This window comes from Macaca nemestrina, chromosome 4 (genome assembly GCF_043159975.1).
Source record: "Macaca nemestrina isolate mMacNem1 chromosome 4, mMacNem.hap1, whole genome shotgun sequence".
In the NCBI taxonomy this organism is placed as follows: domain Eukaryota; kingdom Metazoa; phylum Chordata; class Mammalia; order Primates; family Cercopithecidae; genus Macaca; species Macaca nemestrina.
This window is the reverse complement of record NC_092128.1, coordinates 46,333,866-46,358,367: the sequence shown is the minus strand read 5'-3', so window position 1 is coordinate 46,358,367 and position 24,502 is coordinate 46,333,866. Positions and strand designations below refer to the sequence as shown.

Genomic DNA, 24,502 nt, shown 5'->3' with positions numbered 1-24,502 from the left:
CTGATCCTTGGTGGGATATGTTCTAAAGACAAAAGAACTGCAAAGAAATCTTAAATTTCAATTATTTTATTTTTAGAAGATCAGTACTGCAATTTTTAAATCATTTTATATAAATTGTAGGAAAAGGCTAATGTATTACTGTAATTCAGAACCAAGTCCTTCTGGGTAACAGAAGAGAAATAAAAAACAGAGAAGTTAAGCAAAAATAAATATAAATGTAAAACAAAGTTGTTAAGCAAAAATCTTGTATATTAAATTGGAGTGGAAAATATCAATTATGAAGTTGATTGAATATTTATATATAACACTATATATTCTAACATATATATTTTTCTAATTCTCTTTACCAAAAAGATGCAGAATAAAGCATACCCTGTGCACATCTAGTGGCCAGATGTTACTTTTCAAATGCCATTTCCCACTAAATGAAACTAGGACTCCTTGAAGAAAGAGTCTGATTCCAGGTCTCGACGAGGGGAAGCAAAGACTCATCTTTGTACTAGAGAGCAAGAAAGTGCTCACAGGTGATGCGAAACACAGAAGCAAACTTTAACTGGGCTCCTGCTGCCTAATATGAAATTATTTGAGCACCCTACCCCCCAAAAAAGACTAACAATGAAAAATGGAATAAAAATCCAAGATGTTACTGTGACATTCCAAAAAAAAAAAAAAAAACAAAACAAAACCCACAACCCATTTATTCTAACTGTAATTGACTATTATACCAATTGCTTTTGTGAAAACTGGTAATTAAACAGAATTACATATATTTTTTTATTCTGCTTTTCTGGATAACATGTAATCATCATTCACTGTTTATAAAGGAAAACTTTTATTTACAAAAGAATGCCAGCTAATAAATGTCAAGAAAAAATACAATTTTAAAAATAATTATTTTGTAACCCCAAATGAAATATTATTTAACAAATGGAAGTAAAACTGTTTGTTGAAAGACTGTTAGGAAAGAGGATTGCTCCACAAGCCAAAATACCACTCTACATATTACTCGTTAATTATAAAGGGATAAGTTTACAATGAAAAGATTGAGTAGATACCACCTTAAACAAATGACAACATTTAGTATCTCTAATGATGGTACACCTCACAATAAAAATCTACTAATATGACACAAAATGATGTATAAAGCTTCATCTAATAGATATTTTTGCAAAAATACCGGACCTGAATCAATCCTTCAGACCCAACTTTCAGTTTACAGAAAATAAATGAGACTGAGGAAATAAATAATTGGTACCATGAGAAAACAATCAGATAAACCTGAACGTAGGACACAAAACTAGTTTGGAATTAGGATAGAGATTATCAGAGCAGCTCATATGATAGAATTTAAAAAACAACATATTAAAAAGAAATAATGAGAGATGAGAATGCAAAGGGGTCTAAAGGAACTAAATAACAGACAAGTACAAGTCCTTCCAAAATGAGAAGGGATCACAGGAACTGGGGCATGTGCTGAAATGGTACCTGGGCTGCAGAGAATCAAGCCTTCTAGGGTAGAAATACTCTGCTGGATTAAAGGGAAACGGCAGAGCTTTTAACAACTGCTTGGCTGTGTGACAGATTGAAATCTTTAAGAAACTCAAATGTAGAGATAATTCTCCCCATTCTCCTCCTGATTTCCTCCACAGGTCTATTTATGAGTATGTGAAGGCAGCAACAGCACTGGAGGCTGCAAGTGGGACTAAAAAGCAGAAAAAGATTAGGTTTATGTCCTGCAAGAGGACTGCACCTGTAATATACACAGAACAGGATTCATTCACTATCAAAGCACTTGAAACCAGAAGTGAATTGAAACCATCTAAAGCGGTCATCCAGTTCCAATACAGCTCAACTCCTGATGGTATCAAAGTGTTCAGTCTTTCATTCCAGCTTCCTGTCAGAGCAAAAAAAGCATGCCTCTCTGGAGAAAAATGGTATTTATGCCAATCTCTTCTAAACACAATGCCAGTATAAAAAAAGAATTACCACACATAAAGCAGGAAAAAATGATCCATAACCAAAAGAAAAAAATAGCCAAAAGAAACAGACCCACAGATAAGACATGTTAGAATAAGCAGACAAAAACTTTAAAATAAGTACTATAAATTTATTTTTTTTAAATAGAGAAAAAGACAACCCAAATGGATAAAAACAGAGAACTTCAACAGAAAAATTAAATCTCTAAAGAGCCAAGTAACTATTATAGAAAAACCGAGAAAAACGGTATCTTAAAAACATCTTTATTGGTAATTGATAGATTAAAAAGCCAAGAAAGAAAAATCAGTAAATATATATAGAATATTGAACACTATTAACCAACTTGAACCAATAACTGGAAAATGCAGAACGTGGGATATTCTACAAATTAACTGACATTTGTCTAAAAACTTAATGTTATGAAAAAAACAAAAAAAACCCAAGAACCTAAAGAATTGTAACCACCAATGTATGAGACTTGATTGGATTTAGAAAAAAATTATATATATATATATATATATATAAATTTTAAAATATATTTTGAAGACAGTGAGAAAAATCTGATCTTATGAACTAAATATTTTAGAAAATTAGAAGATTACTGTTAACTGTCTTAATATGATGATGGCGTTGTGGTTATGTAGAAAAATTTCCTAATTCTTAGGAGATGTATGCTAATAGATTTACCGATAAAATGTAATGTTATCTGCAATTTACTTTCAAATAGTTCAGGAAATAGTGTGTTCATAGTATATGTTTCTCTGTATTTAAAAGAGCTAAAAAGGGCAAATTCCTTTATTGAAGGTATAGCTATACCTATATATTGCATTTTTTTCCTGGCTTTTAATGCTTCATATTACATATAAAATTTTATTATTCTGTCCTTAGCAGGATGCAAGGCTTACCTCATATAACATATTCCCATAAGTTTTAAGTACAACAAAAGCAAACTTTTGTCCAACCCTTTTTAAAGCCCACTTTAGCTTTCAAACTGACATTACTTTTAGAATTATCAAAAAGAGAAAAAAACTGCATATAGCTCATAATTATATAAAACTCAAGTTTCAAAATGTAATATTGTTTCAAAGTCTTTTCCCTCAACCTAGTTTTATGTTTAAAGACATTACATAACTTCTCTTAGTATTACTTCTGATAGTAAAAAAAATAATAAATTTAACCATATCTTGCCACTGTTCTTTTTTTAACAGTATGACCTAAATTCCTAATGATTTTTTTCAGCAGTTTACATAAAAAATGACCTCATGTGATAATATAACTATTGATAAAACACAAATCCAAGGAAAAAGGAAGAAGACTGAAGTTTGAGGCAGATTCACTGTTTAAGCAGAAGGTAAAAGCAAATGCTCCTATGAGAATACCACATATCAAAGTTCATTTAAGAGATAAAGTTTGAGGGCCTGCCTGCTGTACAGTAATAGTAATTTAAAAGTACTACTGCTAAAATCCAACAATGATGATCTTAAACAGCAACAGTACTGATTTCCTGATTGGATTACACTGCCACTTTCTGTTACAGGGGAACTATTTGGTTCAGTAGTATGCCTCATTTTGTGTTTCTTGAGGGAGAAAATGTATATTCTGCAGAACAGTCAGATTTATAACCATTTTCTCTCTAGAAATGCAAATAAAAACATTTAACCCCAATCATCCCATTTCCTATTATTCTGGCACCTTTCTTTAGTTCCTCAACTCCATTATTCTTTGACTCCATAATCCACTGATGGTACCACTTTCTCACTATACTTTGTATTTTCAATTCCCTTATATATCATCATAATCACTAAAATGTGTGCCCCATTACCTCCCTGGCTCCTCTCTGAGTCATTATATTTATTTGAGCATTAATCCTGGTACACCGTCCTGTCAACTCACTATCTCGTTCACCAACTGTTTAACTATAATTTCATGCCATGATTATTAAAGTAGTTTTCTAACTGGGTTCCCTTACTGACACCCTTGCTCTTCTTATAGTCTATTCTTAACACAGAAATTAATTCTTAAGAATTATTGACACCTGCAGATGGTTAATAAAATCCTATCACTTCTTTTGTCAAAACAGCCAATGACTTCCCATGTCAGAGTAAAAGACAATGTCTTTAAAATGGTTCACAAGACCCTACAAAATCTAGTGCTCATTACCTTATTTTCTACCTCTCTTCCTCTGTCATTTTGCTCTGGCCACACTTTTCTCCTGGCTATTTCTGAAACATGCTAGCATGCCTCTACTTTAAGATCTTTAGACTTGGTAGGGCTGGCTTACTCTCTCATTTCCTTTATATCATTGGCACATATCACAACAGTGAAACCCTCTTCCCCAATCTTACTTAAAATTGTTTTGGTTTTCCTTGTTTTATTTTTCTCATGGCGCTCACCACCGTCTGAACTAGTATAAATTTAACCAACATATTGTTTCTGGCCACTCACCCCCACTAGCATGTAAGCTCTATGAGAGCAAGGATTTTGTGAGTTTTATTGTACTCCTAGTGCCTATAATATGACTGGTACAAAGCAGACAATTACTAAATATTATTTATTAAATAACTAAGTTAAATGCATATTTTTCTCTGAATTATTTGTTGAATGAATGCATTATTACAGTTTTAAAATGAGATGTAAAAATTTTTGAATAAAAATTGAAAGAAAATGTAAACCAGAAGTTATCATAAACTTACTGTCCATGAGAAAGACAATGTTTTTTTATTTAGTCTCTAGTTTTTTTTTTTTTTTGGTCCAGGGTTACATTTGCAGGTTTGTTATATAGGTAAATTGCATGTCACAGGGGTTTGGTATATAGATTATTTCACCAAACAGGCAATAAGCATAGTACCCAATAAGTAGTTTTTCAGGGAATTCATGTTTAAGTTTAGTCAATATACTTATCCTTTCTTATAATTTTACCACATTGAGAGAACTAGTATCAGCATTATTTCATTTTCTGGTATTTTTAACATTAGCATCTATATTATGAGAAAATAAACATTATCCAAAGTCAATATAAATGCTGGAATACCCTGAATCATACATCAGAAATTCAAGATATAAAAATTTTAAGATGTTTTAAGACTTTATAGAACTTTTACTTGAATCTAAATATAATTATCCAAAGAAATTTTTATACCATAACTTATTAAGGAGTCAAGTATTAAATCATTATATTTAAATGTATTGTATGTATTAAATGCATTTAAAGCCATATTTTTTAAAAGTTAGAACAAATGTGCCAAAAACATTTTTATTTAAAAAGGTGAATGAAATAGACATAGGGAAAGTGAAGCACAAGGGAGAAAAGTTGTTTTAAAAGACAGGATCTCTTTCATAGTATTTCTGGTATTCTATTTTGGTACTATGAATTATACATAGCATCACTTAGATTTAAGAGCTTCTGCCAGGTGCGGTGGCTCACATCTGTAATGCCAGCACTTTGGGAGGCCCAGGCGGGCAGGTCACGAGGTCAGGAGTTTGAGACCAGCCTGGCCAAGATAGTGAAACCCCATCTCTACTAAAAATACAAAAGTTAGCCGGGCGCGGTGGGGGGTGCCTATAATCCCAGCTACTCAGCAGGATGCAGCAGCAGAATTGCTTAAACCCGGTAGGTGGAGGTTGCAGTGAGCCGAGATCACGCCACGCACTCCAGCCTGGGTGACAGAGCAAGACTCCGTCTCAAAAAAATAAAAAAAAAAAGTTACAACAATACATTAGAAACCAAAAACGTTAATTCATAAAAGTACCTACCTGCAACACCATTCAATACGACCTTCACCCTCACAAGTTTTTGCCCAATGATTATCTGCCAAATTTTTCATTGCAACAGCATATTCACAAAGAGTTTCTTCATCCTCACAGTGTTCTCGCCAGATCTTATCAAAATCTCCCACTAAAAACAAACAGATAAATTAAGTTTACATGAAACATGTCAGACTCTTGAAATAAGTTTCAGCACAATCTGAAATTATTTAAAGATAAATACAAGCAAAATTATAAAGTAAAACGTCATAAAATTTTAAACATTTAAAATGTTTAAATAAATGTTTACATGTTTAAATATTGTATAAATAATACTTAAATAAAAATATATATTTACATAAAAATAAAAATGTTTAAATAAAAGTTCCTTTATGTAAAGGGATGCATCATTTTAATTATTATTATTATTTAATAAATAAATGAATGATTGATAACAGGTTTGTGAAGCTGGAAAAATTGACAAAATATAAGCAGATATTGTATATATGAGTTATCAGTTAATAATCCAAAGACATGCTGGTAAGAAACAATCACAGCTGAGTACTCAAGAATTAATTTTCCTGTCACTGTTGGGCAATATGACTTTGCAGGAGCTGAGTACAAACACGTAAACCTGCTTCTTGACTTATTTTCTTGTGTTTCTATTGACTGTTACCTTCTTGTATTTCCACATTTATTAAAAAGGGGTTGGTAGGTAAGATGACAATGTAAATTAAGCAATCAAGTAAATATTTCTATTTACACACTTGGACTTGCTCTAGGCATAATGTAGTTTAAAAATTTATAATTCTAGGTCAAAAATGTCAAAAATTGCCTTGAAGGAAATTACTTTGGAAGCCTCTCCAAAGTTTGTAAGCCTTAAAAAATGTCCTATATAAAAACTATAAGCTGACTATATTATCCATTCAGCTACTACATTTTTTAAAATAAAATTAAATCAGTCATCACAATATGAAATTGGAAACATCGCTGTGATGACTGATAAAGGTAGGAAAATGTTATCGCTAAATAAAGGACGTTAATGCAACTGTAATGGTAAAAGAGTAAACAAAATTTATCAAGGTAGTTTCACTCACTGTCCTTGGACATAGAAGTTAGGTCCTCATGCCCCATAATGAAATGTAGGCCACTATTTGGGGACAGAATAAACTTAAAACTATAAATAGAACAGCAAAATGTGGGAGATAATTATACTAAAATTCTTCCTCCACTTAAGATTATTGAATTCTTACACTTAAGGTTTTTTTTTTTTTAAACAGAAAAGGAATTAAAATAGTTCAAATGTAATAATAAATACTTAACTATTCAAATTTGAAAAACTTTCAATTAATCCCATTTACGGGGTATTTTAGGGTCTAGTCTAATAAGTACCAAGTTGAAAACCAAACTATTAGCCCTCTAATTTGATCAAGAAAGAAGGGTAAGGATACAAACAAACCCTCTCACACATTATTAAGATGGCTATACATCAGTCTGAGTCTTGGTCTGAATACTGATTTTAAACCTGAGAGAATTATTTTTGAGGGGGCTATGTACTCGTATACAAATATTTCCATTAATCACTAACATTTGGGTAGCGACTGGACTCTCAATTTGTTACATATCAGACTGGCAATAACTATTAGCTTAAAAAAAGCAGGCACAAGTTTTCTAAATTCTCAAATAAAAATTCCTCAGTTTTAGAAATGTTGAGGTATTCAAGTTCGATCATGTTAAATCGTAATAAATTATGATTTATTTTAATATAATGGCCAATGTTCTTTTTTTAGCAGTTTGACCTGAATTCCTATTAATGTTTTTTTCCAGCAGTTTCATTTTAAAATGACCTTATGTGATAAAATAACTACTGATAAAACACAAGTCCAAGGAAAAAGAAAGAAGGGTGAAGTTTGAGACAGATTCACTGTTCAAGTAGAAGGTATACACAAATGCTCCTGTGAGAATACCACATACCAAAGTTTATTTAAGAAACAGTTTGAGGGTCTGCCTGCTGTATTGGAATATTAATCTAAACACACTACTGCTTTCCTCAGTTTTAGCAACATCTTTCAGATGGAGTTATTTATCAAGTCTCTAAATAGAACTTCAGAAAGTGAGGTGTCTGAAACGATATTTTAATTAATGACACTTTCATAAACCCATGATGGTTCATAACACTATTTCCGACTTTATCCACCAAATTTGAAACTAAATCATTCATTAAGGTATTGTATAATTTTAATTATACAATAATTATATTGGATCGTTAGGTTTAGAAGGCCTTTTTTCGAACTTTTAAGTTTCACTGTCCTATAGAATATACACATTATAAATAAATACATAAATGTATTACATGTGCTGTTAATAGGAGTCATTCAAACAAAAGTTCTATGACAACATATACCTGGGAAAAGCTATGCTTAACACAAACACATTTTCTTTTCCTTTCCGCAAGACTTCCTGGAGTCTACAGAATGTACAACTTGGCTGGGTGCGGTGGCTCACGCCTGTAGTCCCAGCACTTTGGGAAGCCAAGGTGGGAAGATTACCTGAGGTCAGGAGTTTGAGACCAGCCTGACAAACATGGTAAAACCCCACCTCTACTAAAAAATACAAAATTAGGCGGGTGTGGTGGTGCATGCCTGTAATCCCAACTATTCGGGAGGCTGAGGCAGGAGAATTGCTTGAACCTGGGAGGCGGAGGTTGCAGTAAGCCGAGATAACACCATTGCACTCCAACCTAGGCGACAAGAGCTAAACTCTGTATCAAAAAAAAAAAAAAAAAAAAAAAAAAAGGACAACTTAAGACAAAGAACTGGGTCCATGTAGTTTATTTGGGTGAGAATCCTAGGAAATATGAGTGAGGAAGTGAACAGAAAGATGGCAAGGAGAAAAAACTAATACAAGGATGAATTACTGAGTTTGCTGCTGTTGGCAAACTGAGAAGCATACTGAATGTGTCCAGAATTGTGCATCTAAAGAACGGGGAGGCCACGGCATTTATCTCTAAGTTCTTATCCCGTATTAACTGAGAATTATTAACAATCTGCACTGCTAGTCTGCACTTAGCCACTGAATAAGGGGACAATCTCAGTGGGCTCCAGCAGTGTGGGAGAAAGGCAGAACACAAAAAAGCAGCACTCATTTAAAGTGGGTCTATGTAAGGGCTGCTGACTCTGAGCTCAAAGTGTCTATCTACCATGGGTGAGGACAAAGGGTATGCAATGTGAGGCAACAAAAGTGTTACAAATTCTTAAGAGTCCCTGCCATGTCACTATATACTTTGAAACTCAATTTACTCTATAATTATTCTACTAGCTATAAGATGCAAAAAACTGAAAATATACAGAAACCTACTCCCCTACAACTTTTTAGAAGACCTCGAGTTTTTCATACTCAACACAATTCCCTGAAATACCACTTTATGAAATTTTATGGCTATCTACCTAACTGAAGTTCTAAGGAAGAATTCAAACTTGGTAGGCTAATGCAACTCAGATTAACCACAGACAACTTCAATTTAATGTTTTCATTAACACTGAAGAGTCTGCAGACTCTCACAAAGTGTGTTGACACTGAAAACTGATGTGATTCATAAAGGGAAGTATACTTAAATATATAACTGACAGTAGATGATGCAATTGTATATACTTTTCCTTCTTTGAACAGATTTTCTTTAAAAAATACTCTATATTAAATGCTACAGAAAATAATTAAAGTTAATGAGCAGGCATTGGTATCAAAAAAAGGGGAGAAGACATGTAAAGAAAATGTGGTAAATGCTATAAAAGAGATATGAACCTGATATGTTCCCTATATGCTACGTAAGGCATCCTGGACCCAAAACTTTTATTTCATATTATTTATAAAACAAAAATGTTTCAAACTCTGACTACTGTGTATACATTTTGTTAAAAGTCTGGTGGTTACAAAATTGAACAAAAAACATAGCTGGCCTTTAGTCATGAGAAAATTCCACTTCCCAAAATATCTCTGAAAGCTTAAGGTAATTTTAAAAATAAACGAAATTATTAAAACAGAATGAGATAAGCATTTTCATAATAGCCCTTTTTTTGTTTTTATAGTATTTAAAATAATGGTATTTCAATTTTGAGCAAAGTTTTTCAAAGTAATCTATGATTCAGGTTCTAAAATCCAAAAAAATTAGGGTCCCCCAGTCCCCAGTATACATATTTAAAACTCCTCTACCAACTCGAACTACATATATAAATATTAAAACTCAAATTTAAGGATTTGTTATCACTTAGTTATTAGGTCAACTAATAATTAAAAGATATACTATTTTTTTTTTTTTTTTTTTTTTTTTTTGAGACGGAGTCTCGCTCTGTCACCCAAGCTGGAGTGCGGTGGCCGGATCTCAGCTCACTGCAAGCTCCGCCTCCCGGGTTCACGCCATTCTCCTGCCTCAGCCTCCCGAGTAGCTGGGACTATAGGCGCCCGCCACCTCGCCCGGCTAGTTTTTTTTTTTTTTTTGTATTTTTTAGTAGAGACGGGGTTTCACCGTGTTAGCCAGGATGGTCTCGATCTCCTGACCTCGTGATCCGCCCGTCTCGGCCTCCCAAAGTGCTGGGATTAAGATATTATTACACTGCAACTGCCTTTGTAAAAAAACAAGTAGAAGGAAATGAATTTAAAAGTATTTTTGCTCTACATAACATCCAGAAGTGCAGCTCTAAAAGAGTTTCAAACTCAAGTGAACCAATGGAATCCCTACACTATTTATTTAGAGTTGATACTATTCTTTCTTTATGAATTAACCTCTCTCTTGCCATCTGCTACAGCATTTTTTTCCTTCAAAATGTAACTGAATTCATATTTTCTTCAAGACGGTTTATCTGCCTCCCACTTTATCATCTTACACCTCCCCCATTTGCCATCCTTATCATACTTTGTCACTCATTTATACATGTCTATTAAAACCAGGTGTGATTTTCCCAATAGAAAGTATAAATGGAAAAGCAAAGACTACTTGTGATTTATAATTTGTATAAATTAGAGAAGTTAATTAGGATGCTCAGTCAATGGAGGACAAAATATTTAAATTTTCATCATGCTCAAAAAATAAATGCCAAAAGTATAAACAAATCAAATTAGTTTCTAAGATAAAATTCAAACTACAGTTGATGGCTGTCAGGAAGTAGTAGTGACTCAAAAGCACAATTTAAATTTTTCAAAATAGTTACTGTTTTCAAAGTAAGAGTTCCAAGGTCAGAAAAGCAATAAATTCAAAGTCATTTTTCTAGAGACCATTAAGTTTATTAAAAAAGGCTTTTCCATTTTATGTTATTGTCAAAAGAAAAAACTGCAGCTGACAGTCCAGTCATATTCATTAAGTTCTTTAATAACAGTACACAGATCTTTTTGAAAAATTTATTAGCTCAAGGAGAAATCAACAGTAACACTACCAAATACATAATTACTTATATGTGAAAAAAATGAATAGGTGGTGCTAAGGTTCATGCATTTTTACATGCCAGAACCACTTGATTTTTATACACCTGATGTATATAAAAATATTATTTTTTCTCAATAACTCTATCCTAATTCTCCTTTTTAAAACATACAAAGCACAGAAAATAAGAAAGTTAGCAAGTATACATGTGATGCCATTTTAAGATAAGAATATATTTACAAACCATATACCTGATAAGGGGTTAATAGCCAAAAGATAAAAAAACCTCATACAACTGAATAGCAAAAAAACAAATAATCTGACCAAAAAAATGGGCAATGACCTGAATAGATATTTTTCGAAAGACAACACAAAAAATGGCCAATGGGTATATAAAAGGGTGCTCAACATAACTAATCATCAGGAAAATGCAAATTAAAACCACAATGAGATACTACCTCCCATCTGTTAGGATGGCTATTGTCAAAAAGACCAGAGATAACAAGGGTTGGAGAGAATGTGAAGAAAAGTGAATCCTGTATACTTATGTTGGGTATGTAAATTAGTACAGCCAAAACAGTATGGAGGTTCCTAGAACTACTATATGATTCAACAGTCCCACTTCTGGGTATTTATCCAAAGGAAACGAAATCAGTATGTCAAAGAGATATCTGCAATCCTATACTCATTGCAGCATTACTCACAATAGCTAAGAAATGAAAATAAATGGAGGTGAATCTATAGTGAAAAGACATGTGGGACTGAGAGTATACAGAGAGACTGATTGCAAAGAAGTATGAGGAAATTTTGGCAGTGATGAAAATGTTCTATACCTTATTGTGGTAATGGTTTTACAGAGATGCATGCATTGTCAAAACTTATGGAATTATATACTTTAAATAGACATAATTCACTGTATATGAATCATACCTCAATAAAATTTTTTTAAAATGATGTGCCACAAGCATGGTATATGTTACAAAATTAAAATTATATTTCATTAAATTTGAGGGCCATCAAATTCTCTACAAAAGCAAAAAAAAAAAAAAAAAAAAGAGTATCAAAAGTCTTAAACTTTTAGAAATTCAGAACAATTTATTTGATTCTGACTTAGGCATATTGCCAAATACGGGACCTAAGATGCCTTATCTGTAGATGAACAGACTACCAAATTCAAGTTCAAAGTACCTTTAAGGGTCATTTTCTCTAACACAAGGTAAGCAAAGAAAATCATGACTAAGTGCAAACAAGTTCAGCTACCACTTCAAGGCATTAAAACAAAATGTTCGGAATTCAGATTGTCTCACATAGTTAAGCCATACACAGACCAGTCTTCTCAGCACTTGAGTACCTGATACAGTGACACATCTAAAAGTGGGATAAAAAACATCCAAGGTGTTCGGTAATTAAGAACCAAAAAGTAACCAGAAAACACAAAGTTTGAAAACCTGCATCTTATAGCCAACATGTTATGAATAGTCACTTCTCTAATGTGGGAAGAAAATACCACCAATAATCTGACATGCTAAAAATGTTGGACTTTTCATATAAAAACTTAGAAACACAAACAGCAAAAGGGACCAAAAAAAAAAAAAAGAAAAAGAAAAAGATAAAGTCATTTTAATACTGAGAAAACTACAGAACAGTCTAGGTAAAAATTCCAGGAGTCATTCAATCTTTAATGTCATAGTCCTTAAATGCATTGAAGCAGTATAGCTACAGATAAAAGAGCTGTTATTTTTAAATTTCTGCATTTTACAAGCTTAGTGTGTTTCCTATATGCCAAATGTCGTTTTAAGTGCTTTTCAAATATTAACTCATTTAATTACAATACCAATCCATCGAGACATATATTTTACTTTATAGATGAGGAAACCGAAATAGAGAGATTAAGTAACTTTTCCAAGGTTACACAACAAACCTGGTAGTCAAAAGCTAAAGTCATGCTCCTAACCACAAACTCTGCTTCTCTTCATAAGTTTTTAATTCATGAACTTTTATGGATATGAGCAGAGCTTTGCAATAGAGGAAAGTACACAGACTCTACTAACCACAAACAAATGGTCTTTTGTCAGTCAAATGCAGTTATTTAGTCTGTGCAACTGCATTATTTGTTAGATTTCTGGCAATGGTTCTCAACTCTGGCTGCCAATTCTGGTTGCACATTGGAATCACCCAGAAGTTTCATTTAACTGGTCTGGAGTGGCAACTGGTCATTTATTTTAACATTCCCCAGATGAATCCAACGGGTAGCTATGGCTTAAAACCAACGGTGTATAGCAAGGTTGTGAGTTTAAAAGCCTGGCAAAATAATATAGAGAGCAAGGGGGTTGGGACAACCTTAAGAGTCCAATTTAATTAAAAAAAAAATGCATGAATTGAACTTAATATCTACAAACATTGGCTCATGGTATATCTTCTGTTCTTGGAATAGCCTTTTATTATAAACATATCAATGATAAAAATACTCCAAAATGCAAGTCTCTGAACACATCCTATAAGGGAAATGGAAAGAAATCAAGAAAAAACATAACCCATGTCACCAACATGTTATTCCCTTGTGAAAGTGAACTTCACAGATGGGTCTATGACCACACAGAGTAAGTACTTGCTTAGTTCAACTTTCAAACAAAAGGATTTATGAACAGCCTTTTGGAACTTGATTTTCATATGTTCAATTAAAAAGTCTTATCCTAATTTCTATATAAATGGAAATGGATACTCACATGCTGCTCTAAATGTATGAAGATTAACCATCTATTCTAAAATAACCGCAGCAATGGGTATTAGTGTATTTACACTTAAAGCACAATAAATCAGTATAGTTTAGTGGTTGTCAGATGTTAGATTTTATAAACAGTATAAATTTCACTTCAAATTTAAGAGACTGATATACTGGGGTTGCAAAATTTTTATCTGTAAATATAAATAAATACACAAAACTATTACTTTTTTTTTTCTTTTTTCAGAATGGAGTCTCGTTCTGTCACCCCTGGAGTGCAGTGGTATGATCTCGGCTCACTGCATCCTCCACCTTCCAGGTTCAAGAGATTCTCCTACTTCTGCCTCCCAAGTAGCTGGGACTACAGGCACGTGCCACCACACCTACCTAATTTTTTGTATTTTTAGTTGAGACGGGGTTTCACCGTGTTAGCCAGGATGGTCTCATTCTCTCTTGACCTCGTGATCCACCCACCTCAGCCTCCCAAGGTCTGGGATTACAGGCATGAGCCACCATGCCCAGCTCACTATTACCATTTTTATTACCAACATACAGAGAGACATACATTATACCCACTACAACATCCTTATGAGAACAAATAACGATACCATAATGACTGTAAGGATATATTTACCATTATATTTATAGAAAAATAGAATGCTATTCAGAATAACTTGGACCATTTAAAAAAGTAAAATTAATCTAATATACTCGATTTAAGAAGACATGAGCATAAATTAGAAAAGATGGGTATCCACAAGTAAAATTTTAAACTTATGAATATAAAAAGATAAAACTCAACTATCTGGAAATATTTATATTAGCTTCTTTTGTGTGTGTGCCTTAAATCTACAAGGTCTGGTGCTGTGTACTAAGGCTACAGAGATAAAAGGCAGAGTTTTACTCAAGGAACTAAGTTTAGCAGATAAAACAGACAAATGAATTGGTAAGTTATTAACACTATAAAGGTAGGCACAATCATGCTATGGAAGCACAAGGTAAGAGGGGTACTTATGTAGGGACCTTATGTAGGATTCTGTGCTAGGTGCTGTACACAACTGTGTTTGTGGGGATGGGGTTGTGATGATTAATAAAAACCCAGATCTTTGTTTCAAGAGTTTACACTATAATAAACAGGCCTAAAAGACCAACCACGAAGAGGTCATTTCAAAAGAGGCCTGAAGATCTGACTCTAAGCCACAATCCTCTACATTTAAAGTTGAAAACATTATGCTGCTAAAATTCCAGAACATCATTACTTCTGATTTAAAGAGGAACATTTGAGAAAATTTTACTTGAATCGGTGGCGGAAGGAAGAGGGGCAGGGATAATGCCCAGGAGTCATCCAATCCTTAATGCTACCCTGAAGACATAAAGACAGAACAGCTACGGTTAACGCCTCTACTATTATTTTCATTACTTGAAGAGGGTAGGGATACTGTTGCTTTTGCTAATTAGCCAGGACTAGTAAAAACAGGAGCTCCAAAAGTACTGTATGATAAAACAAGAAAGTCTCAACTTAATTGTCAAATGTGGACAATGTATGAGATTGCTCTAGGAAATTTACAAGAATACTGCAAGAAGAGATGATTACAACAGGAACTATGTGACAAATGTGCCTGACTTATTTAGACAGTATAGAAATGGCTCCCGAAAGACGGAAAACTAATATAAAAATGTGTCAAAACTATCAATGCAGAAATTTAAAGCTAACTTCTTAATGTGCGCCTTAAAAACAAGTAGCTCTTTACACAGAGGTGTAGCGAGACTACCTATTACTGAAAAATCATTAACTCATTCAGTTATCTCAACTGATGTTTTACTCTGTATACTGTATTTTTATGACAGAAATAAGTATTTCATAAGCACACATGAGTAAGGAATGAATGTGAAAAACAATTTGAACTCCCAGGACAAGCACATCCTTTAGTAAAGTACTCTGCTTTTCTTTGCAACAGAAAAATCTTAGTTCAATGTTTTCTCAGAAAGTGTTCTAATGATCACCTGAATTAGAATCACATGAGGGACATTAAATATGAAGATTCCTGGGCCCCAAATCTCAGATCCACCAAATTGGTTTCTGGGGACCTAAGAATCAGCATTTTAAAAAGTTCACTGGAAGATCCTGGAGTCCACTAACATTTTAAGAACCATTGCCTTAGATGCTCTAAAGCTGCAAACATGATATATACTTATTAAAGAAAACAAATGCACCAAAACCAACTGAAAATACTGATTTGATTCTGAAAGACTGGGACTCTTTGAAAATCAAAGCAAATCAATATTTTCTTAAGCAATATTATAGTAAACATTATTTTACCTTTTCTTGAGGACTTTAGGCTGTCACTATGATCACCTTCACTCTACTGTAAATGATGCATAAATGGCGGCAGATATAGTTCTACTACAGTGTTGGTACCCAGCACAGCAGACACCCGAACCCTGGGTGTACTCCCTGTGTTCTGTGATGGTTCCACTTTATTCTTCCAAACTCTTAACTACTGGTGTCTTCCAAGGATCTGTCCTCAGTTCTATATTATAACCCCACTGTGCAGTTTACTTGCCTCAAAGCTTCAACCTCCACAGAAGGCTTCCAAATTCTAAACTTCCAAAGGATACACTGCAAACTAAATCATTACCATTATCCCTATAACAAGCCAATCTGCCTGACTACCCTGTTCCTCTTGCCCCCAACCCCTACCATTTCCAAAGCGTATGCTAATAGCTATCTACATTTTCCCAGGAAAGAAATATTGGCATCATCTTTGACCCTTCTTTATTTTCACTAAAACTGCCTATTCTGATCTTCAAAGTCTGTCTTCTTCTATTTTCATCATCACTATTGTTATTTAAGCTATTATTAACTTTGGATCAGGTTAGTATAAAAGCCTCCTTTCTCCTAGATTCCTCCTACTACAACAGCTGTGTTTCTCAACCTCTTTGTCCACTGTGTACTCTGGGAGCTTTTAAATATACAGATGTCTGTGTTCCACAAAGTTCCAAAGATGATACTGATGTGGAACCAAGGCTAAGAACCGCTATGTTTGTGGGTTTATTTTCCATTAAACAAGGAATCTGCACCAATGCTTTTGGCTTCTAGTGTATCTTTTCAACTGCAAAAAGCCCCTAAAACGATAACCTGTCACAAAGAACACTAATAATAACAAAATCAAACAGCTAAATACTAATGTACATTGTATACCTACATGTACTTCATTGAACTGACTATATAAATGGTCCCTTTATCTTTTAGTATTACTGATTACTGAACTCTTTTCATTATTTTTTCTTCTACTGGGAATGGCAGTTCAAACTCTCCTAGTGCAAACTTAACAGGATTTTCTGCGGACAATCTTCACCTTATTTATTTCACTGATCAGGCAAATATTCTATCACAAAAAGCTTTCTGATTCTGTATCAGAATAAGTATAAGAACAACATAAAAAGAAAACAGCAAAACCTCACTTGAGAAAAGAATCTGTTCAAAGTTTCTTAAGGTCTTGGAATTGGTCAAAATTTTAAAGCAGCTATGTTTAAAGTCCACTGAGAAAAAAAAATAAGAAAAGTTCAATTAAAAGGAGTCTCATTCTAATTTTTAAAACAAATTTAAAACTTTGTTTCTGGAAAAACACCAACATTACATTCATTCTTTTATTTTTAGACTTTTTGGTTTAAAATTATTCTAATACAAAGGTTTTTCCCCTTCCCCCACAATTCTCATTTTAAGTGTTTGCTGCAGAATAGTCAATCACAAATATATTTTTCAGCTTATCCTACACTGCTATTCTAATTCACCTGTTAAGATCACACCCTAATTCCATGACCTTAAGAATACCTGTTTTAACCGTTTAGAACATACTTTTATTTTTTTGTGATTGATTTATAAGCTGCAGGTGTTTATGTGATAAACTGTTTTAAATCTGTTTGGTATGCAGAACAAGTAAATTAAAGAATTGAATAATTTGATAAAATGTCCCAAAGATATTAATAAGATAGGTTAAAAAAATAAAAACGAAATGGAATTAAAAGTGTACTTTTACTCCTGACAACTGCAGCCTTTTACATTTTCTTGGAATTTTTACATGAATGCTTTAAGTTCAGAAAGATAAATGCCAGGCATAAAAGCAATCATTATAGGAACGGGTTCATGTGAATACGATTATGGAAAAAAAAATCCTACAAAGACAACCAAAAACACACGTGGCTTTACTTCAGTTCTTGATGTGATACATATTTGTCAGGCTCATCTGATTAAATAATGAAGTCCCTGTTTGAAAAGCAAAACTAGTTTTTTATTAAAAGGCTGTCTATAATATAATTCTTTTACATTTAAAATATTTTTGGTTTACATGGAGGTCAAATTTTAAAAATTATGTATGGCAAAGACAGAAAACACCTATATGTGCAAGCATATTTCCATTTATATAACCTCACTTTAAAAGACTGACTCTTAACTATCAATGGCAGATACCAGAAATACTCCTTCGCATCACCACAGCTAGGCATCTCCCTACCATTTCATTTTAGTAACTGCTTCAGATATGAGTGCTGCCTGGAACACACCTTTATCTCTAGTTCTCACTTTACCTTTAGACAAACTGGCAGAGTCTCTTAAGTGGTGACACAGGGCAGGCCGTAAAGTGGGGAGTGAAAAATGGTAAACGAAAAGAGTGCATTAAGCCTACCTGCTACTCTTTACAACCCTGTCCACCCTTCCCCAACTCAAGCCTGTTCATCATCATCAACTAGCATCAGTTGGGCAAACGGATGGAGAACAGTGGAAAAAAATATTTTTTTATCACAGCAAAAAAGAACAACAAAAGTTATTTTCATTCTTTTTCCTGTTTTATTTTCAATTCCACTAACAGAGATAAGGGAAAAGAAGGCTCTGTTCTCCAACCTCCCGGTCATTATCTAGTCCTCACTCCTGTCCTTAATATTCAATGACCATTTTGTCTCCTTATTCCACTCTAACTTATTTCCTTTCCTGCCCTCTCTCCCCAGAAAACCCTCCCCTCATATAGCCCCAACTCAGCTAATCATACCTAGCCTATGGATCATCCATTCCCATCAATTTATATCTTTTCCCCTAATGCAAATTCTAGAACCACTTCCTGCTTCCCATTTTCCCTCCTATTCTAACATTTGGAGTCACTAACACTAGGTTTGGAGTTGGGGATGGGGAACCTGTATTATTCCCAGAAAATATGTATAGTATTAACAATGAACTACCAAAGCATCAAGAAAGTTATTTTAATCTTTTTAGGACTCAGCTCACTCATCTGTAAAATGAAGAAACTATTAGATCACCACTCTAAAATCTGGCTGACAATTTCTAATTCCTAATAATAGGGATCTTAAACTATAGATCTGAGGTAGAATACAGGAATTTTCTAAGAGGCACCCAGTTGAATCTGCTGATCATCCATGTTTGGGAATCATTGCTAAATGCTAAGAGGTTCCTTCTAGTCTAAAACTCCAAGATCCTAAGTTGGAATTTTCACTGCATTTGCTGGTAGAGAAACTGTGATAAAAGGAGTACAGTTTCCATAGTTATTGGTGCCATAGTTCAGGTATGTTACTGATTCAATAGGCCTCTGCAGACTGATCTAGCACTTAAGCACGCTTCAGATTATGATAACAGCTGACTTGCAAATGAACTTGTAAAATATGTTTACAGATTAGGGACTATTACCACAATACTAAGTCCTCAAAGTAAAACACTAAAAATTATTTCCGTAGTATTATTATGTGCGCAGTGTTTTTCACAGATGGCTTTTTTACCACTAATATTTAGCCTAATAAAGGCAGAAGGAACATGCTCATTAGGATCACTTATTCTGCTAATTCACTGATGGGGCTTTGTATATCATTCGAGCAAAGCCTAGAGAAGTCTAGATCACTAGTGAAATTCAGGGTATTAAAACGCCTAAAGAATAGTCTCATTCAAATGTTTAAACTGTCAGGACATTAACTCCCCAGAAGCATACTAGATCATTCACTTACGAACTCCATGTATCTATTCTAGATCTGGTAACTTCCAATTCTCATTATAAACAAGGGTTCCTGTGGTTAATATTCAGGCTTAAAACATGTTTAAACGTGTGGGAACTAAGCACATATAAACAGCACTTGAAGAGATGACACATTAGTGTGTTAATTTGAGTGGAACTTATTCATTTATGAATAATGAAATTATTAAAAGGTAAAAATAGAAATGGAATTCTATGCTAGTCATTTCTCTCTTTAAAAAGATGCACTTAAATTTGTACAAAATAGCAGGGCAAATTGCAGGAAAGTGTGTCCATTTATTTCCTAATTTCTCCAAATAACATGAAATCTACAGTGAATGCCATTATGTAAGAGCATTCTTTGAATATCAAGAATGATGCAGTTGTTGCTATGGTAACTACTCATTTTATTGACTAAATTGTGGGTTTGGGTAGCATTCTTTCAAAAAAACATATTTCAACCTCTTAAGTAGGTCTGATAAGATTCTTTCTATTGTTATCTGTTAAACAATAACTACAAGCCGCATTTGGGGATGATTATTTAAGCAGCCTCTATTAAAAGCTAAGCTTGATTTGTTAAGGAAAGAAACCTTTAAAGTTTGAAAAACGAAACATATCAACTACATTCAAAAGAACAAAGGATACTTAGTTTTAACTTTCTAGAGTAGTTGAAACGTGTGTAAAAATCAACAGTAACATGATCTCACCCGTCTGTGTTCCTTCACTGCCATAATTTTCCTTCTAATCCTAAATTATTAACTAAGTATAAGACTAACACCAGAAGACTGCTGACTTTTCAGTTTGCAATTAAGCTAAAATGAGAACCAGTGGAAAGCTTTCTTCATTTCGGTACTTAGAAGAAGTCTCTGTCCTGAGCCTATGAAAACACAGAATTTTCACTGTCAAAATCTTATAAAATAGCTGTGTACAAAAGCCTATATTTAAAGATATCAAGGATAACTGTAGACTCTAACTATAAACACTCTTCAGGTACAGGCAAAAGCCACTAAGGCTTCTTCCCCTATGAGCTTCCATAGAGGAGGTTCTCACCGGAACCCCATCCATGGAAGCCGAAGGTGGGCTTCATCCGCACGTGTCTTCAGGGGGCTTCCAATCTAAACGGTATTTTCAGAACCTGTCCAGATCTCTTCCTCACCCGTCTAAATAAACAGTAAGACCAAGTATTTAAGAAACGGGACTGGGGGCCACGGGTGTAGCCCGTCCCCCTTTTAATAATGTTAAGTCCAGTCAGCTCAAAGGCCTGCTGACTTCGCAGCCCTGGAAGCCAAGGCGAGGAAGGCTCTGCATGGTTGTAGGAATGAAGTACTAGGAAGGGAGTCTGATGAGGAAGCAGATGGACAGCTGGCAGGTCAAGCATAAAGGGGGGACAACTCAGGTTTCTTTCCATCTTTTACAAAGGGATTTTACCTGTCTTGTTTTACCTTGGCGTCTCTTGGAAAAAGCGACCCCCACGTCCTCCGTGAGCGTGTATGTGTTTGTGTGTATCGTGACAACAACCTCAGCACCCCGGCTGAGGACAGGGGCTTGGAGGGGGTGGGGACTCAATTCCTTTACAGGCCTAGAACTCTCCCGAAGGGCCCTCGAAGAAAAGGGGGCGGGGAGGAGCGCGTCTGATGCGGACTAGGGGGCTCAGACCAGGCCCGTGAGAGCAGCAGCGGCTTGGGGGACGTGCAGATCCCTTAGGTTTTAATGGTGGCCTCTTTGGAGGAGGGAAGAGGTGACAAGGGGTTGGGGTTAATAAGGCCTCCCCTTCCCCCCTCGCTCAGCGCGCTGTTTACCTTCTCGGTACTTCTTGCGGAGCCGCCGGTGGACGCTTTTCACCACACCGGAGAGCTTCTCCTGTTCCAGTTTCCGCTCCTGCTCCCGGGGCGGCGGAGTGTTCGGGGCCCCGGCCCTCTGCCCACGAGCAGTACTTCGCCCTCCGGCCCCTGGCTCCATATCGCAGCCGCCGCCGCCGCCCCTCAAGCCCCCGCAGACGCTCCCCTGATAGAGGAGGTGGGGTAGGAGGAGGGAGCAGCGGAGGCAGCAGCCGGAGGAGGCAGAGGAGCCGGAGCGACAGCGACAGCCTAGGAGGTGGACGCTCACCCAAAAGTGCAAGCTGATTGGTGGATTTTGAGGGCTGGGCGGAAACGGAAAAGACTAAGGGCCAATGGGCAGAAAGCGCCGGCGGCGAACCCGGTTGTTTGGGAAGGCGAGCAGCTGGAGGAGGCGGAGCTTGCGGGGGTAGGGAGGCTGAGGCAGTGGGAGCGCTAGGCCTGGGTGCTCATCTCTCCCCCCACCCTCCCCGGATTCTGTGCGCAGGCGCTGTGGCCCGGCCTCGGGAGAGGAGCTGTGAGCAACGCGCGTGCGCGTCTCAGTTTGCTTAGTTTGGGCTTTTTTACAGCCCGGCTTTCTGATGTCTTCCATTATTTTCACCCCCTACGCTTTATAATCTGTTGCGATGCGGCCGAGGTACTCTGCTTGAACCTCCGCTGCACCTTGTCACATATAGGTTCCCTTTAGTTACGTGAGCTTTGAGATGACGTTACACTTCAGGGAACTCAAGCACACAAGCTTTCTAAGGCTCAAGGAGAGAGGTCTGGCTACCAAATGCTAATTTAATTCTCAGGTCGACAATGGTTAATGCCTGCAGTACTGCTGCTAGGCAAAGGACATAGAAAATGCGAAATGGAGAGGGCCAAGAAAAGCAACAGGAGATGCAGGAGGACAACAAGTAACGATGGAAAACTCACAGCAGATGCCCTCAAGAACTTTTGTAGTGACCACGGTGTTAATAAGCAGCCTGCCCTGACCTTATTCGCCTCAGCACTCTGAGCTTTTATGGTCGGCTCAGGTAACCTCCTGCCTTTTAATTTGGACAATTAGCCTATGCGGAGTGTATCTAAGTGGGTTTGGCAACCTGTTCACCCTCCGCCACTTCTTTTCCTTCTTTTGAGGAACGTGATTGTTGACTTCTGTCCCATTAAGGTGGAACACTGCTCTCCGGAGAGAGGTAGACTGCATTGGCTCCTGAAGTGGCACCGAGACTGCTGGAGTGTCAGAGATTCAATAGACTGAGAGCCCCTAATGAATTGTGTAGGATTGTGGACCACTTCCCCATTGCAGGTGTTGGTTACGTGACAGTCTACGGAAATGATTGCAATGGGAACATTTTGATGATTTTCTAACGAATAAAGCTTGCGTTATGTAACTTTTATATGCTATCTTCTTTATATTGAATACGATGAAGAGCAAATAATTATACACACTGTCTAGGACGCAGGAGAAGCGCGACGTGAAGGGAGATTGATGGAATTTAAAGGCGGAAGATGTGTCCCTTCAGCACAGTGGAGAGACAGGTCAAACACAGAGATAGGGACATGTAAACTTCAAAAGAACTCATTATAATTATGAAGAGAAGTTACACGGAAGTGCCTAATAAATTGGGAATGTGGTGGTCTTGTTTGGGGGAATTTCATTTGGGAAGAAAGGGGAGCTTGAATGACATATCTCTTTTGGCTCTTTCCATATTTTAATTTATATGGAAGGCAAATAATGGTGCAAATATTCGAAAGATACAATGATAGTAGAAAGAGCATTAAATTTCACTTGTGCAGAACTAGTTTTTTTTTTTTCTTAAAAATATAGAACTTTTCAGCATACTACTAGCAAATGAAATTTTAAGTCCTCTTAAATGAAGATGTTCACTGAAGGAAATTTGGAAAGTACAGAAAAGAGTAAAGAAAATAAGTCATCTGGACTGAGAGATAACAACTGTTAACATTTTTTCTTTGTATATACTGATTTCAAACGGGATATTTCTTGATGCCTATGTGGCAATCTATTGTATGAACAGCCTACTATTTCATTAACCAATTCCCAGTTATTGTATATTTGTTTTCTCCAGCTTTTCTGTATTACAAATAATGTCATGACAAACACATTTGCACACAAGTGTTTGTCCATTTTTTTAATTATACATTCCATCAGTCTAAACTCCTAAAAGTTCAATTTCTGAAGCAAAGGGTCAAACATGTTAGGATTTTGATGTATATTGTGAAATTGCCTTTTCTGAATGATAGTAGCAGTCTATGCCATGTCCAGTAGTACCTGTGGTTGTTTATTTCACTGCACGCTTACCAAAGGTAGGTATTACAATTTACAAAGTCATTAATGAGATTTTCAAAACATGTCTATTTTTAATAAATATGGGGAATTTCCTGCTGTTTCATAACTAGCTATTCTTACAGGTATAATATTTAACTTAAAATACTCATGTAAAAAAAATAAAAGGAACTTATTTAAGACTATCTAGTTGTCATTGTTCAAGCAGATTGAAGAGTCCTACCTTTTAAAATTACTTTTTGACTTCTCACTTTTTGAGAAGCAACTGAAGAAATAACAACTGGACAGCCAGATTTTATTTTATTTTATTTTATTTTGAGATGGACTTTTGCTCTTGTTGCCCAGGCTGGAGTGCAGTGGCGCATTCTTGGCTCACTGCAACCTCCACCTCCTGGGTTCAAACGATTCTCCTGCCTCAACCTCCCGAGTGGCTGGGATTACAGGCATGTACCACCATGCCTGGCTAATTCTGTATTTATGGTAGAGACGGGATTTCTCCATGTTGGTCAG

General features: G+C 35.5%; 1 protein-coding gene and 1 long non-coding RNA gene across 4 annotated transcripts in view; one reads left to right on the top strand and one right to left on the bottom strand.

Annotated features, from left to right (window-relative positions):
• The window catches only part of LOC105475261 (S-adenosylmethionine sensor upstream of mTORC1), a 119,533-nt gene extending 97,581 nt beyond the window's left edge, over positions 1 to 21,952 (bottom strand). Inside the window, exons 1-2 of one of the 2 annotated variants that reach the window (XM_071094618.1) lie at positions 21,667 to 21,952; positions 5,731 to 5,872 (exon numbers count right to left, since the gene is read on the bottom strand). In XM_071094618.1, coding sequence (XP_070950719.1) covers positions 5,731 to 5,872; positions 21,667 to 21,826 — 302 coding nt within the window. In that variant the 5' untranslated portion in view covers positions 21,827 to 21,952. The remainder of the gene's footprint in view (positions 1 to 5,730; positions 5,873 to 21,666) is intronic. The other variant, XM_011730357.3, reaches the window with a different exon arrangement.
• Positions 21,126 to 23,160, top strand: LOC105475262 (uncharacterized). Of its 2 annotated transcripts, none has more exons than XR_003016631.2 (3): positions 21,126 to 21,263; positions 22,497 to 22,721; positions 22,856 to 23,159. It is a non-coding gene; the product is annotated as an uncharacterized lncRNA (long non-coding RNA). The 2 variants fall into 2 exon arrangements; XR_011622030.1 differs by having other exon boundaries at positions 21,223 to 21,355; positions 22,856 to 23,160.
• The last annotated feature ends 1,342 nt before the right edge of the window (positions 23,161 to 24,502 follow it).